The sequence below is a fragment of the Malaya genurostris genome, chromosome 2, assembly GCF_030247185.1.
Source record: "Malaya genurostris strain Urasoe2022 chromosome 2, Malgen_1.1, whole genome shotgun sequence".
NCBI classification, from domain to species: Eukaryota; Metazoa; Arthropoda; class Insecta; order Diptera; family Culicidae; genus Malaya; species Malaya genurostris.
This window is the reverse complement of record NC_080571.1, coordinates 220321579-220336344: the sequence shown is the minus strand read 5'-3', so window position 1 is coordinate 220336344 and position 14766 is coordinate 220321579. Positions and strand designations below refer to the sequence as shown.

At 37.3% G+C, this 14766-nt stretch overlaps 1 protein-coding gene across 1 annotated transcript; it reads right to left on the bottom strand.

The window, feature by feature from the left end:
- Positions 1-1052: 1052 nt before the first annotated feature.
- On the bottom strand, positions 1053-10051 carry LOC131427665 (A disintegrin and metalloproteinase with thrombospondin motifs adt-2-like). The gene is made up of 7 exons (XM_058591056.1): positions 9530-10051; positions 2807-3633; positions 2613-2741; positions 2435-2554; positions 2104-2239; positions 1513-2031; positions 1053-1445 (listed from the first exon to the last, which is right to left on the bottom strand). Exons 1-7 carry the CDS (start codon positions 9944-9946, stop codon positions 1194-1196), a joined length of 2400 nt encoding a protein of 799 aa, XP_058447039.1. The 5' UTR covers positions 9947-10051; the 3' UTR covers positions 1053-1193.
- Positions 10052-14766: the final 4715 nt, after the last annotated feature.

Here is a 14766-nt window from a genome sequence, read left to right as displayed (position 1 = left end):
ATTGGAGAGAGTGTGCCAGAATTGGACTTTGCGCATGGGCCATTTAAAGCGAAGCCGCGAAAAACATTTACATGAAATCATCATCAAACGATTCCGATATCGATTCCAATAAAGATGTCATGAATTTTCTCATTTTTTGTGTTTTTTCCGCAAATCAAATCCTATATCTCTTATAAATCATACTTTATTTCGTTCGACTCAGCCTAGGCTTGTTCGAAAGGTACTATTGGACCATTGATCAAGTTCGAAGACTAAATGGCTGTGGCTTCAGTTTACGGTGATATAGTCGTATAAGTGACGTAACCGACCAATTGAGTTTTTTCCTATCCGCACATTTTTTAGAAAGTGACCAATGATCAAGATAAAAAGTATTATTGCTGATACTTTTGATTTCGAGAGTGCTGTCGGATATGCGACGTAAGCGCCACTTATGTGAACTATCGAATCAATCTGAATTGATTTGTGACAGAAATTATTAGCCGAAATTCGTGTCAGAAAATATCATAATGACAAAAAAAGTTATATTACGACAGTTTGAATGACAAGAGAAAGGCATCACGTCACCACTCGAAGGATTAAAACAGTTTTTTTTCTGAAATATGACAATAAAGTGATATAAAATGTTAGTATTCTTGGTCGCTATTTTGGTTGTTGAAGTTGTTTGATTTCCATTAGTTATAATAAAACTTTTAAAATTCGTTTTAAATTAGTCTGCATCATTGAATATTTATGCATAAAAGTGATGATCAAAAAGGTTTCAGTAGATTAAGTAAACTTTTCATTGTTAGTGGATCTTATATACCACAAGAAATCAAAATATTCTATAAAATTTCACTAAAACGTAAACAATTTAACAGATGCAGCTCTCTTCTTCTGCTTGCTATATTATAATGCTCAACTATCAATCATCAGAAACTATTATAAAAATTGATTCAATCAATAATGTACGACCTCATAGTCGTGCTTTTGTATTGAGCTGTTATTTTCTGCCCACAGAGAGAATCGAACCGAATTTCGCACCAAAGTGAAACCAATTAAACCGGAGACGATAATAAGAAACATATAATTCGTAGATTAAATGAACATCACTTAGCACATCCGGGAGGATGTAGATAAACCATCATTGTTTATTTTCAAACAGTAACATCTGGAAAAAATCGCCATGCAGATTCTCATATGTCTCAACGAAACTGTCATAAACGATGAGTTGCTCGCTTCACGTCTTCCGGGAGTTCTCGGTAGTCAATATCTGGCCACTCACCGTCGTCCTCGTGTGAAACCGGATGATAATTCCACTGTTTGATAAAAGGTTTACCGTGGCGGTCTATCGAGAGATAGTTGAAGAGCTCGTTATCTAAATAGCGTGTACGTATTGGAAGAGCGTTGCCCGAGATGGGGATGTCCTCTGTGAGTGCCCATATTGAAATCTTGGAGGTTTTGAAATTCTGGAATGAGATATTCAAGGCGGTAAAAAATTTTTTTTCAATAAACTATCATTAAAACACTAAAAACCTCCGGTAAGCAGTGATGCTGTTGGCAGTAGTAATTCGTCGTGCCTTCGGAATAACACAAAGTTCCATCGGGAAAATAAGAATCGATACCCAAGTCATTCAAGTCAAAGCGAGGTGCGTAGTAAGCATCGCTATCAGCTCGCTTGCAGTAAACGGCGCAGCTCATCCAAAGTCTATGTCCATCGTAGGGACCCTGTATCCCCAAACCCTTACGATCAAGCCTACTCAAAAGTTTACTAAACTCTCTACATCTCGCGCTGGCATAGAATCCAATAGGTTGTCGGTTTATCGAACAGAGTTTCTCGTCGTTACAAACCGTGACATCGTAAGCACTTCCTTCACAACCGGCATCCGTGTTGACGGGTTTGGGATTGTCACAACGTCTCGATTTTTGCTGAAATCCTTTCGAATGTTCCAAACAGCCCGAGTTGCAATCTCCAATGTCCCACTCACTCCAACCTCCCTTTATCACGTTTGAGGGTTTTTTCTTCTGTTTGACACAAGCACCGCCGATACACCACTGCAAGAAATAAAGTGCTTTCGATGAGTAAATTGTCACACTGTTGCCTACCGAAAGGCGTTATTACGTTACCTTACTTTCACCACAGTCAGTCCCATCCAGAGCCGGTCCGGCAAAATAAAAGCCAGTGCGGTGTGGCGTCCGGCATTGCAGATTTTGACAAATTCGATCCAAACCTGGTTGAGTGAAGGCGATCGCATCTTTGTCACTGGGGAATGTTGGGAAAATAGAACAATTGGTTATCAATTTCAATAATAAATTATGTTTCCCAATTGACGACTGAAAAAATCGTAGTGTTTTTGAACGTTTTTCTTAAAACAACTCCCGGTTCGATACGATGCTTTACGATTACTAGTGCAGTGAACACTGCATATCAGTAGAATAAAAAAGTCCGATTACTTACATTAACAATACTTCGCACTGTTTTTTAGCTGTAAACACCTGCCCGGGATAGCCACGATACTTCCAAGCATCTAACTCTTTCTTGATTTTCAAAGGCGAATCGAAGAGACAGTCGGCCCATCTGCAATGCGAATTTTATCAATATTCAACTCGGTCAATGACTCAAGCTCAAGCTTTACGTCAATTCCCTGATTATAGCCGCACTACAACTAGACCACGTTGTTTCACCCTGAGTTCCCCTCGATGGTGACATTACGTATCCGTCCTTGGCACAGCTGTTTCCCGATGAGTCATGATGCATACCTAAACTAAAAAAAAGATTGATTTACTTACGGTCACAAACCCTCCGGCCAAATCCCGAACACCGTCATACCTATGTCCAATTTCATGCGCGGATACGTAGACCGAAGTGAAACCAGCCGAAGGATATGGTTTCCCAAAAATGCTGGTTGTTCCGAATTCCGCAATGACACAGGAATACTCTCCTATGCAAATTCCTCCGACGGTGGCTAAACCCATCGTGACTCCGTTTCGACGACCATTCTCAATCGCATAAAAATCCAACCCAGAAACGTACAGTCCCAAATCCCAATGATTCGGGTCGTTGTCATCACCTCGATTGAGGTTGTTCTGGTACAAGCAGAACGAATCAAGTAACGATTCTCTTTCGCCATTGAAATGGGGCATCTCTTTCGGCTGTCCCTTCATTATTTCCAAGTAGACCACTGTGATATCAACCGGAGTTCCCAGTGAGGGATGGTGATAGAGAGCTTGAATAGCATTGACGTATGCGAGAATGAAATCCTTCAGCCTCATGTCGTCCCCGTCAAAGTGGGGAGCGAAGATCCGATAGGCGGCTTCATCGAAGAACAACCCTAGCTCGATCGTTAATCGACGCTGTCGAGATTCACTGCCCGGACCCTGAGACTCGTACAATTCCTCCAAACCATCGAGGGTGTAATTGTTCTGGTCCAATGTGTCTCCCAGCAGATGAATATCCGAGCCCTTGGTGGGTGTGATAAGATTTTTACGATGTAGTAAATCATCTTCGAAAATTACATCTTCGAAAGAAGTTTTTTTGATCAAGTGCAGATTTTGCGATTCCACCAAAAAGTGTCCATAGAATGGGATCAGATTTCGCAGCCGGTCGTTCAACGGTTGTATTTCCAGGGTCTGGTTCGGTAGGAAGACAATACCATGCTGAAAAAGGACGGACGTGAATAATTTGCAATATTAGGTACGGCCATTTTGAATAGTTTATTAATAATACGCCATTTTTAACCCCGCCTTTTTAAGACGTTTTAATGAAATACATAAAAAATTATCCAAGTGAAATTTTATGTTTTTGAGTAAATATCTTTTGAAAATTTCAAGTCGAAATTTGGTCGTTAACATATATGCGAGACTTTAAATTTTTAAATAATGATAACTTGAAAATGAAGAATTACACTTCGCTAATTTTTACCTATTTTTATATATATAAAAAATAGGTATAGAATTCGCTCAAACTTTAGAAAATTTTTCCGAGGCCCGGAGGGCCGAATGACATATACCAATCGATTCAGCTCGACAAACTGAACAAATGTCTGTGTGTGTGTATGTGTGTGTGTCTGTATGTGTGTTGTCAACTAAGAGGTCGAGATCTCAGAGATGGCTGAACCGATTTTGATCAAACTAGTCGCAAATGAAAGGTCTCCCCGTCACCCAAAACGCTATTGAATGGTTTTCAGATCGCATGTTTACTTTTTGAGTTATACAAAGTTTTATGTCAAAATTTTCAGTTTTTTGACAGTATCTGTCACAATTGACCTTGAAAACAGAATATGTTTTCAGACTTAGATTCCGCACGGTAATAGCTATCAAACAAGCCATAGATTGTTAAAATCCGTCCATTTTTAACGGAGATATCGAAATTTTTGTGTAAGCGACTTTTCCCCCTATTCCAGCAGTAGGAGTTTTGAGCGCTGTATGACAAAGTATGTTACATACAATTGTTTCTAAGTACCAAAAGGATTGTATACAGCATCCTTTTTCATGACATTTAGCCTCGGACCGATTTTGGCACGGCTCGTTTTTGGCAACATAGTCGTTCGAATATGACATATATAAACCAGATGATGGCAGAATTTTTTTTAATTATTTTGTTTTAAACTACTTACAGCAATAAATGCTGGAACAACGTAACATCCATATACCATTCGAATCAGTTCGTCGAGATCAGCAAATGCGTGTGTGACAAATAATTTTACTTAATTTTCTCGGAAAATTTCTTTTCTACAAATTCAGATTCATACGAAAAGTCGTATGCTCCCAAACAAAGTTCCTGCATTATGTTTGGTTCCGACCTCTGGTTCTGGAACTACAGGATGATATGTGAAACGAAATCAAAATTGTGTAACTCATTCTTCTCGTAGATGGCTGAACCGATCTAAGATTCAAATGAAATCTAAGAATCATCTAAGATTCAAATAGTTCAAGGTTCTATAAAACATCTTGCTTTTCAGTCAGATCCAACTTCCGGTTTCGGGGATAGTACAAAAATGTCTACTCCACATAAATTAATCAGGTTTATCGGGTTAGCAGATTTGGATAGTCGATAAAAAAATTAACTTTTTTCAGTTTTAGTGGTATTCAGTTGTCGATCAGAATGCACCTAAAAATTTAATTCGTGCTATGATCTCTCAAAGATGTCTTAACTGATTTGCAAATATTTTGAAACAAATGTAAACTGTACAGCTACTCAGGTGAATTTATCTGACTTCGGCCATACCGCTTTTAAAATTCCGGTTCCAGTATAAAAAGCCTAATCAAATTTCAGAAACAAAAATTCAAATTAAAACAAACTTATATACAAAAATTAATAAATTTTATCCAATTATGGCTTCCGATTCTCGAATTACATGATGATGAATTTTTAAAATTCAAACCGATATAGGAGATGACAATCCCGAAAAACTTCAAAGTTGAACTCAAAACTGTTGTAATTTATTTGGCATATGGCCATACGAATCGGTTTGGGTTATGCTGGTTCCTGAATACCGGCTCTGGAAGTACCTTAAATTACCGTAAACTCTAGAGTGGAACTTACATATCATGGCATGTTTAATCGATTATCACACTTCTAGATTCAAATTCGATCCGATTTGCAGTTTCGACATTACAGAGTAATGAGTGATTAAAATCTCAAATTGTCGCTTAAAACGACGGTCATTAAAATAATGTCATGAAAACTTAAACACCGAAGAATATTCATGCAAAAAACACATGCGGATTGATAAAAATAGGTATCATCTCACTGCTAGGGGGATTAAACACGTTTTTATATTAGCAATTCCAGAAATGCTTAGCAGATCATCAGACTCGACCTTCTCCGATTTGGATGAAACTTTGCACATGGCTTCAGTATGGCAAACCATAAGTTTTGAACCGATGGAGAGGTTGCATATCACGAAAATTGCCTTCTTCATTTTCCAAAAGGCACGGATGGGATAACCATCAATCTGTAGGTTTCAATAAGAGCTTCAAAATATAAATTATCAAAAAAATCGAAATTTTTAATTTAATTTTTTTGGTTCATTTTGAAATTTTTTTTAGTGTATATTTTTTTAGAGTGCCCTATTGACTCTCTAGAACTTCTTCCTGGATGCCATTTTTGTACGATGAACGGTTTCCAAATTACAACGAGACCCGTAAACTGTTTTAGATGTAACTTCTTCATTTTTCAAAAGGCACGTATTGGATAGCCATCAATCTGTAGGTTTTGATAACAACTTTAAAATTAAAATCATCAAAAAAAATTAAAACCATGCTTTTTTTGTTTAACTTTTTCGGATTATTTTGTAATTATTGAAAAAAATTGTTTTCAGTGCATATTTTTTTAGAGTGCCCGATCGATTCTCTACAACTTCTTCCTGAACACCATTTTTGTACAATTAACGGTTTCCGAGTTACAACGATTTGAAAAAGACAATTTTTGTGAAATGCAAAAATACATACGCCCTTTTTAAAAATCAGTCGTGAGTCGGATCGACCTCTCAATCGGTTCAAGTTTTGAACGGTTTGCCATACTGAAGCCATGTGCAAAGTTTCATCTAAATCGGAGAATGTCGATTCTGATTTTGTCACTTTTTTGTCAACTCATTCCTGGAATTGCTTCTACCTTATGATAAAAAAAAACCGGAATTCAATAAAAGGCAAAATTTCAATTTTTAATAAATTTCTTTATTATCGCCTTCAAAGTACTCTCCTCCTGCGACAATACATGCATGCCAACGCTTGATTTTCCATACAAGTTTTATAGGCCGCCGAAGGTATGGCCTTTAGTTCACGCAGCGAATTCTCTTTTATGGTCTCTATGGTCTCAAAACGCGTTCCCCGCAATGGCAATTTGAGTCTGGGGAAGAGGAAAAAGTCACACGGGGCCATATCTGGAGAGTACGGTGCTTGGTTGATGATATTGGTTGAGTTTTTGGCCAAAAACTGCGACACAACCAACGCTGTGTGAGCCGGCGCATTATCGTGAAATTCAGCTTTTTTGGCACCAGCCGAGAAGCGACGGGTTTCAAACCCAAAACATCATGTGTTCGGCTGATCCATAAGAGATGCCCAACAACACAGCAACCTCTCTAATCGGTACAGAACGATTTTGCAACACGATTTGCTTCGCCGATTCAATGTTTTCTTCAGTAACAGATGTTGTTGGGCGGCCAGGGATCTCATCATGATCCAAGCTTGTACGAGCACCTTTGAAGCATTTATACCACTCGTATGTCTGTGTTTTTCCTAGACACGATTCACCAAAGGCCTTTTCTAACATTTTCAACATTTCGGAACACTTAAATCCATTTGCAACACAAAATTTGATGCACGCACGTTGTTCTAAATAACTTCTTTGTATAGGCGCCAAACAAAAACCAATCGTACGATATGCGTCAAAATTTGACAGAATGTGTATAAAAGTGTTGCCAACGTTGAGAGAATAAAAGTTTACCAATTGGACAAGCGCGGGAATTTTAAAATGAAAATTCCGGTTCTTTTTTTATCATAAGGTATGTTAGGTAAAAAGTCTGTAAAAAATTAAATATAACGCCTAATCACTACAAACAGCGAGCACCGATAAAAATTTTCGACCACAAAACACCAACTTGATAACATCTACGGGTTTTTCAAAAAACTTTTGACATTTCTAGAAAACTTATCGAAAAATTAAAAAATCGCTATAGTGATTACCAAGTCATGTATTTTCCCAAAAAACCAGCTTAAACAAATCTTATGGCGTTTTCGTTTTTAATTTGCACTACACCGGTGCAGTGCTACACTGAGGCATGAATAAACGAACAAAAATGACGAAAACATAAACAGTAACCATTGACTACAATACACGATTCCATTGCACAGAGCTACACCAAACTTTTGATGAGTGCTACACCAGTGGTATCGGTGCAGAAAAAGTGTAGCACTGGTGTAGTGCAATTGGTAAAAACGAACGGTTTCAGTGCAGTTTTCGCTACACCAGTGTAGTGCAATTTAAAAACGAAAACGACATTAATCAATTGATTTTTTTTATCTGCACTAACATGGAAATGGTCACCCTAATAGGAAAATGAACAAATATGGGCCTAATATTTTTCGATAGAGAACGATTGAACTAGTCATTACGAGTTTCTGAGAGATGGTATATCTTTTTCTCGTGGAATTACTGCATATCTCTATGGACACCCATCCGCAATGAATTATTTGAGTTAAGCTTACTTTTTTCTTCATATTGTTTGTGCAACTTTTTAGAAATCACAAATTTCATTGTTTTATTTTTCCGTTTTGAAACAAGTGAAAAAATGACGTCGTGCATAATGTGTAGTGTTGAAAACATAATATTCGCCTAACCAATAATGAATTCATAAATCAAACGTGGACTTTTTATGAATTCAACAAACATGGCAAGCAATGAGTTTCATATTGACATTAAATAATTCTTACAACGGTGCACAGAAAAAAATTATGAGTTTTACTGGTGAGATAATTCTACAAACGAGACAATTCACAACTACTTATTTTTTCAAATGATGCAATATTCCAATAGCATAGAATTTTACACGCTTCGAGTATAATTTACACTCGGCTATCAAGTGCCGTTGTAAGGATTTATATGTATCAATTATTCAACGAGCAGATATGTGCTTCTGTGGTTCAATCAAGTATTCGATATGCATTGTGATCTAATGTTTCACAGTTCAAGTCGCGCTCGATCTTTCGTTTTTTATTTCATTCCACTTCAAGCCATGCAATTTTCAAAACACACAATTTTACATGGTCTTGAATATAAATTTGTGTGAAATACGACGCTCCATTTAAGTGCATCTTATAAGATGTAAAATCACAAGATTTTTTTGAACTGTGTAGATATATAATGAAAAAGCTACTCTGAATGGGGATACCTTATGATCAAAAAAGAACCGGAATTTTCATTTTAAAATTCCCGCGCTTGTCCAATCGGTAAACTTTTATTCTCTCAACGTTGGCAACACTTTTATACACATTCTGTCAAATTTTGACGCATTGGTCGTACGAATAGTTTTTGTTTGGCGTCTATACAAAGAAGTTGAAAAATTTTCGTGTGGCGATTTTTATAATGGATTAAAATTTAGAACAACGTGCGTGCATCAAATTTTGTGTTGCAAATGGATTTAAGTGTTCCGAAACGTTGAAAAAGTTAGTGTCTAGGAAAAACACAGGCATACGAGTGGGTATGTATCTGTGAAAGGTCTCTCGTTATTAATTTAACTTTAGATAGCTAAAATATACAGTTTTATCTACTTCTATCGATGCGAAGAAATATTTTCAAGCAGTATGTGTAATAATATTGAAAATCTGTTCAAAATTGGTTCCGCTGTAGATGTTTAAAGACTGACCACTGTACGTGTGGTTTTTTCTATTCGCATTTTGAATTCACAGAAAACAAAGACGTAGTCCTACGTCAAAAATCGTGGTTTGCAATGGATGCGCTCCTATGATTTGTATTATCAAATTTCTTTATCGAAAAGAAGAGAAATTCAGTAACACTTTAAACACAATTCGTTGAATCTGAACTAAATCTTACATAATTTCGCAGATCACAACTTGTAACAGCTGCAGTTGATTCGTGATCCACGTGCAGATAGTGACAATCGTTTGTCGACTGGTGGACGTATTCTTCTGAACTACCATTTGCACTACGCGTAACGAATTTCGTTTTCGTCGTGACCAAGTTTGTTCGTGTTTGCAAGTTCAGTTTCACTGTAGAGTCCTGGAATGGGACTCTTAATACGAGGTCATAGTGAGGACCGCCGGTGTTCTGCGCTGGTTCACTACGGGGTGAGAATAACTCAAACTGTGGAAGTTCTTGACGGTGTTCACTGCCAAAGTAAAAATTGAGTTCTGGTTCATTCATCAAATGTGGCAGTTCTTCAAACTTCAACGCGATTCCACTTCCTGCCAGTTCTAATAACAACAGCAACACTGGTAACACGACAGGCATTTCTTGCCTTTTTATTCACATTTTACCAATCGATTTAACATTTATTGAATACTCGTTTCAAACACGTTTTCAACAGACTTAAAATCGGTACTTCGGCAACAGAACTTTAACGGAAACTGTGACAAACGGGTGAAGTTGCCAGCAGTTTTATACTTTCTCCGGACCCACAGTCAAGTTGTTCGATGTTTACCGTCATGCATCTCAAAACACGCCGTAGGTGCCATCCCAGAACCTGAAGAATCCACACCAATCAGCCACAAAGTGCACATGCTGATATGAAGCTGCACACATTTTTTGTTCCTTCGAATGAAACGCATTGCACCGAAAACGAGTGAGGCAATATTTATTTTACGATTGTTTCTACAAGTGGCTTTCAGATTATCTGGGATGCGGGTCCACGAATTTGATACCAAACCGGCCTGCCGCCGGCAAACGGCATGAGACCCGCGACACGATAAAAAAAAGTTCATCCAAAAGGGTACTAATGGATCTGGTAGAATGGCAACAAGTAGCAGTTAGTTGTCTGTTTGGCGGCTCCTTATTAATTAGCATTAGTGATGGTGCTGATTACTAACTAACGACCTAACGTGCCGCCGGTTGCGGTTAAAATTCTCGTGGCTTGAATGGGCGGTCGTCACTGTTTCAAGTAGTAAAAAGTGGGAAGAGGGAAAAATGTTATTTTAAATACTAACAAGATAAAACGTAACCTAAATCCTTCCGATTTTTTTGAATTTTACCTAAGAATATTAAAAATTGGGTTCAGAGCGGCTCAATTTTTTTAAAAATATTTTAATTGAATATAATTTTTTGTTCCGAGGACAAAAGAATTCAAAAATTATAGAAAGACATTCGATCCCTTTCAAATGACAAGCAGTTTTTCAGACAATTAGTTGAGAACTGGTCCGCCAGAAGCGCTTTGAAAAATGCATGATATAAATCATTCGCATAACACAGACAACACAACGATTTGAGCTTCAAGTAACTCACAAATTATGGGTTTTTTAAAAAAAGCAGGAATTCAAAGTTTGTCAAACAGCAAATGTTTTAACTCGAAATCACTCCATCAGATGTAGTTAGTGTGCTTGACTGCACATTTTAGTTATCAAAATTATTCTCTTATCAAAAAGATATAGAGCGAGTTTTTTGTTGGAAAGTTGTTAGGAATGTCAGAGCATACATTATGTAAACCATGTTAGCTGAGAAGTTCTTCACCGAATGGCGCTAATTGGTTCACAATTTGACGATAGAATATTTATTTCATGATACCTGTAAACCCTGATGATATAGAATGTTGGTGTTTTCCAAAAAAAATGTTCCGGAGCTCAAAACAGATCAAATAGTGTAAACAATATCTGAAAATTCTCCAATTGGTGGCTAGTGTGCAGTTCATGGTTGGAAATTAAATCTTAAACTTAAATGTATTCAAAACTAATCACTCTACCAGGTGGAGCTTTTGTACCGTAATGTTTGCATTATCTAAAGAGTGTATCGAAAATAAGCTATCCACATACATTTGTGTTGTACGCATGTATTTATAATGGTTTTTTATGATCAGATCACAGCATGCTGTGCGTTTGGCTGTCAGCTTTCGTTTGTTTACTTGTTTGTGCGGTGTAAATTCTGCGTTTTCAAAATGTCGCGTATTGAAAAGGAAGTGAAAATTAAGGTTCTGGACACATAGCTAAGTGAGAATAGTATTGCTATGCGAAAATTGGCGAAGTGGTTTGGAATTCATCATGCCACCATCATTAATAAGTTTGGGGAACACTATTCTTTGGATGAGCTACCAGGAAGAGGCAGAAAACCCGGTACTTCCAACCCGAAACTGGACAAGAAAGTAATATTTCTAATCATCAAAGAACAAATCAATGTCAATGCGTGATTCGGCCAAAAAGCAGGAACTAGTGTCGGAATGATCCAGCGTATCAAGAGGTGAAATCACCTGAAGACCTACAAGAAGCAGAAAATCTCGAAACAAAGTGTAGAACAGAAGAAGCGAGCAGAAACAAGGGCTCAAAAATTGTATTCGCGTCTTTTGCAGTATCCGGATGCATGCGTTTTGATGAACGATCAGACTTATGTAAAGAAGGACTCAAAAACCCTTCCAGGTCCACAAAACTTTACTGTCGTCGTTGGGGAGGATGTAAGCGATGCGGTCGGTTCAAGTGGAGAAACTCGGTTGAAAGGTACTGGTATGGCAAGCAATATGTTCCTGTGGTTTGAAGTCAACCATGTTTTACACTACCGGAACTATAAATGCAGAAATCTATCGATCTGAGTATCTCCAGAGGAGATTGCTGCCTTTATATAAGAAGCATAGTGCACCTCCACTGTTTTGGCCGGATTTAGCGTCGGCTCACTATTCCAAAACCACCCTCAAATGGCTTGCGGAAAAGGGTATCAATTTCGTTGAGAAAAATATCAATCCACCAAATTGCCCTCAGCTTCGACCCATCGAACGTTACTGGGCAATCGTGAAGAGGGTCTTCAAGAAGACTGGTAAGGCAGCTGGGAACATGCAGGAGTTCAACTGGGTGGATGAGTTTCTAACTAATATGATTGTCATAATGTAGACCGCTACATTCCGAACATTTTTGTAGAAGACAAAATCGCTAAAATATTCGCAATATTTCATGTTCAAATTGTGTTCTCTGTTGTAAAAGCGCCCCTGGTGGAGCAGTTCTCAACTAATTGTCTGACAAACTACACTGTACTCCAATTTGCATTAGTGATGAGCTGAATCGTTTATTTGAAAAAAACCGTTCAGCCACTGTAGAACTTCTCCTATGTAGTGACAGCTTGCCAAACAGGCCAAAACTTGACAGGACCATTGTAAGGATTAATGTAGTGATGCGAAAAACCGTTCATTTTGAAAGAACCGTTCAGAACTAGAAAGTTCAATCAAAAGAACTAGTTCTCTCGTTCTTTCGTTCGGTCTTTGTATGTTTCTGTAAAGACTACACAAGAGCACTCTTGGAGAATGGAATTCCGCAATAGAACTTCAAGCGGAAATACTTGACCTATTTCAAGTAGAAATTTGCCGCTCGATGTCTGAGAAATGATCTCAATTTTATGATAACATTTTCAGTTGTGTGACATAATCTCAAATAATTCAAAATTAAACTTTGCTGAAAAGTTTGGTATCAACGAGTATCAAAGAGAAAAATACATGACGCGAGATAGCGTTTCGATATTTTTCAACTTGAACTAGTATTGCAACATCATTGACGTGTTTCACTATTTCGGACGAGTTTATCGATTGTACATGCCAAGAGCCACCTTAGTTCTGGCTAAATGCAGATCCTGTTGTTCATGACAGTTCATTATCATTCGCTTTCAGTTCCATATATCATCATTAAGAATTAGCTGAGTTTTGTCCATTTCACATCAAAAGCATCATAATCATTAAAATGGTAGTTAAAAAAGATTGTGCCGTCACTAACACATTCAATTACGATGGCAAGGCTCTCTGCTCTCTCGCACTGCGAACATGAGAGTATTGATACTACTATGGGTGTCGTTTCGAGATATGCCGTACGAAACAGGGTTGCCACATATACAGATTAATCTGTATTTTATATCTCCTGAAAAATACCGATTGAAACGTTGTTTTTATGCACCGCTGAAAATCCACATTTGTTTAAAAAGTGTTTGGAGTGAGCAGGATTCAAAATCCGATTCTGATTGGAAGCCTAAATTTCTAAATTGTTCTATCATGTCTGGCATATATTTTGTCGGAGTACGACTTACTTTACTATGGGGCGCCTTTTCAAAATGTACCCTCTAGAGAGTGATAAGTTTTTTATCGTGAAAATCTCTTGTCGTATCTAACATATCAACATAATTTTTACTGCATGCCTTCGGAATAATGATCACAATTTTATGATAAAATTTTCAGTAGTGTGACATAATCTCAAATAATTCAAAATCAAACTTTTCTGAAATGTTTTGTATACACGAGTATCAAAGAGGATAATTCATATGGCGCGTTTGCCTTTCTCGTATTTTTAAAGCACAGTGATCTGTGAAAGGATTTATATAATCGAATTTTTTCAACTTAAATGTGTATAACAACAGCATTGAAGTATTTCAATAGTACACTATTAGCCTTAAAAATTATATTGTTGAATAAAAAAAATATTACACTATTGAAAAACCTGTCTCATTTGACCCATGTCAACACCAGCCAATCAGAACGCGGTTTGTGGAAAAGAACAAAATATCTGGTGCTGTACAACAAATCGATTGAGAAAAATGTTTCGAACAGTGCTTAATATCGTAGTGAATTCCTCAATTTGGTCCTTCTGAAAGGCAGGAATGAATCCCGTACAGCATCCTGATAATTTCTTTCAATGAAATGCAAATCCGAAATGAAATAATCGACATTAAAATTCTATATGCTGCTATTTTTATAGCCGTTAGGACCGTCCATTAGTGAAAAAGCTACAAACGAAATCACATAAAAAGAAATCTCTTAACAAAAATTGGATCAGTATGGATTCTATCGCCACTGCGAGCAGTTGTATTGTGTGTCGTTTGCAAAGCTAGTTTCGCTTCCGACAAGAGCGATTACATCACAGCTGCTAGTCGTTTGCATTGGTGAAAAAACAACGAAAAGACGACAGCGGTCAGCCGTTCTAATGCCTCTAAAATTTTTCTAAAGAACTATTAGGATTTCTTCTCCGCAAATCGAAGGTAAATATCCTCAGTTTAGTGAAAATCTAGAACAGTTCGATTAGATTTGTGACCTTTTCGCTGTGTGAAATTTACAGTAACTGAGATCAAGTGAAGCCTTCTTTGTTTTTGCGAAAAATGTAAAA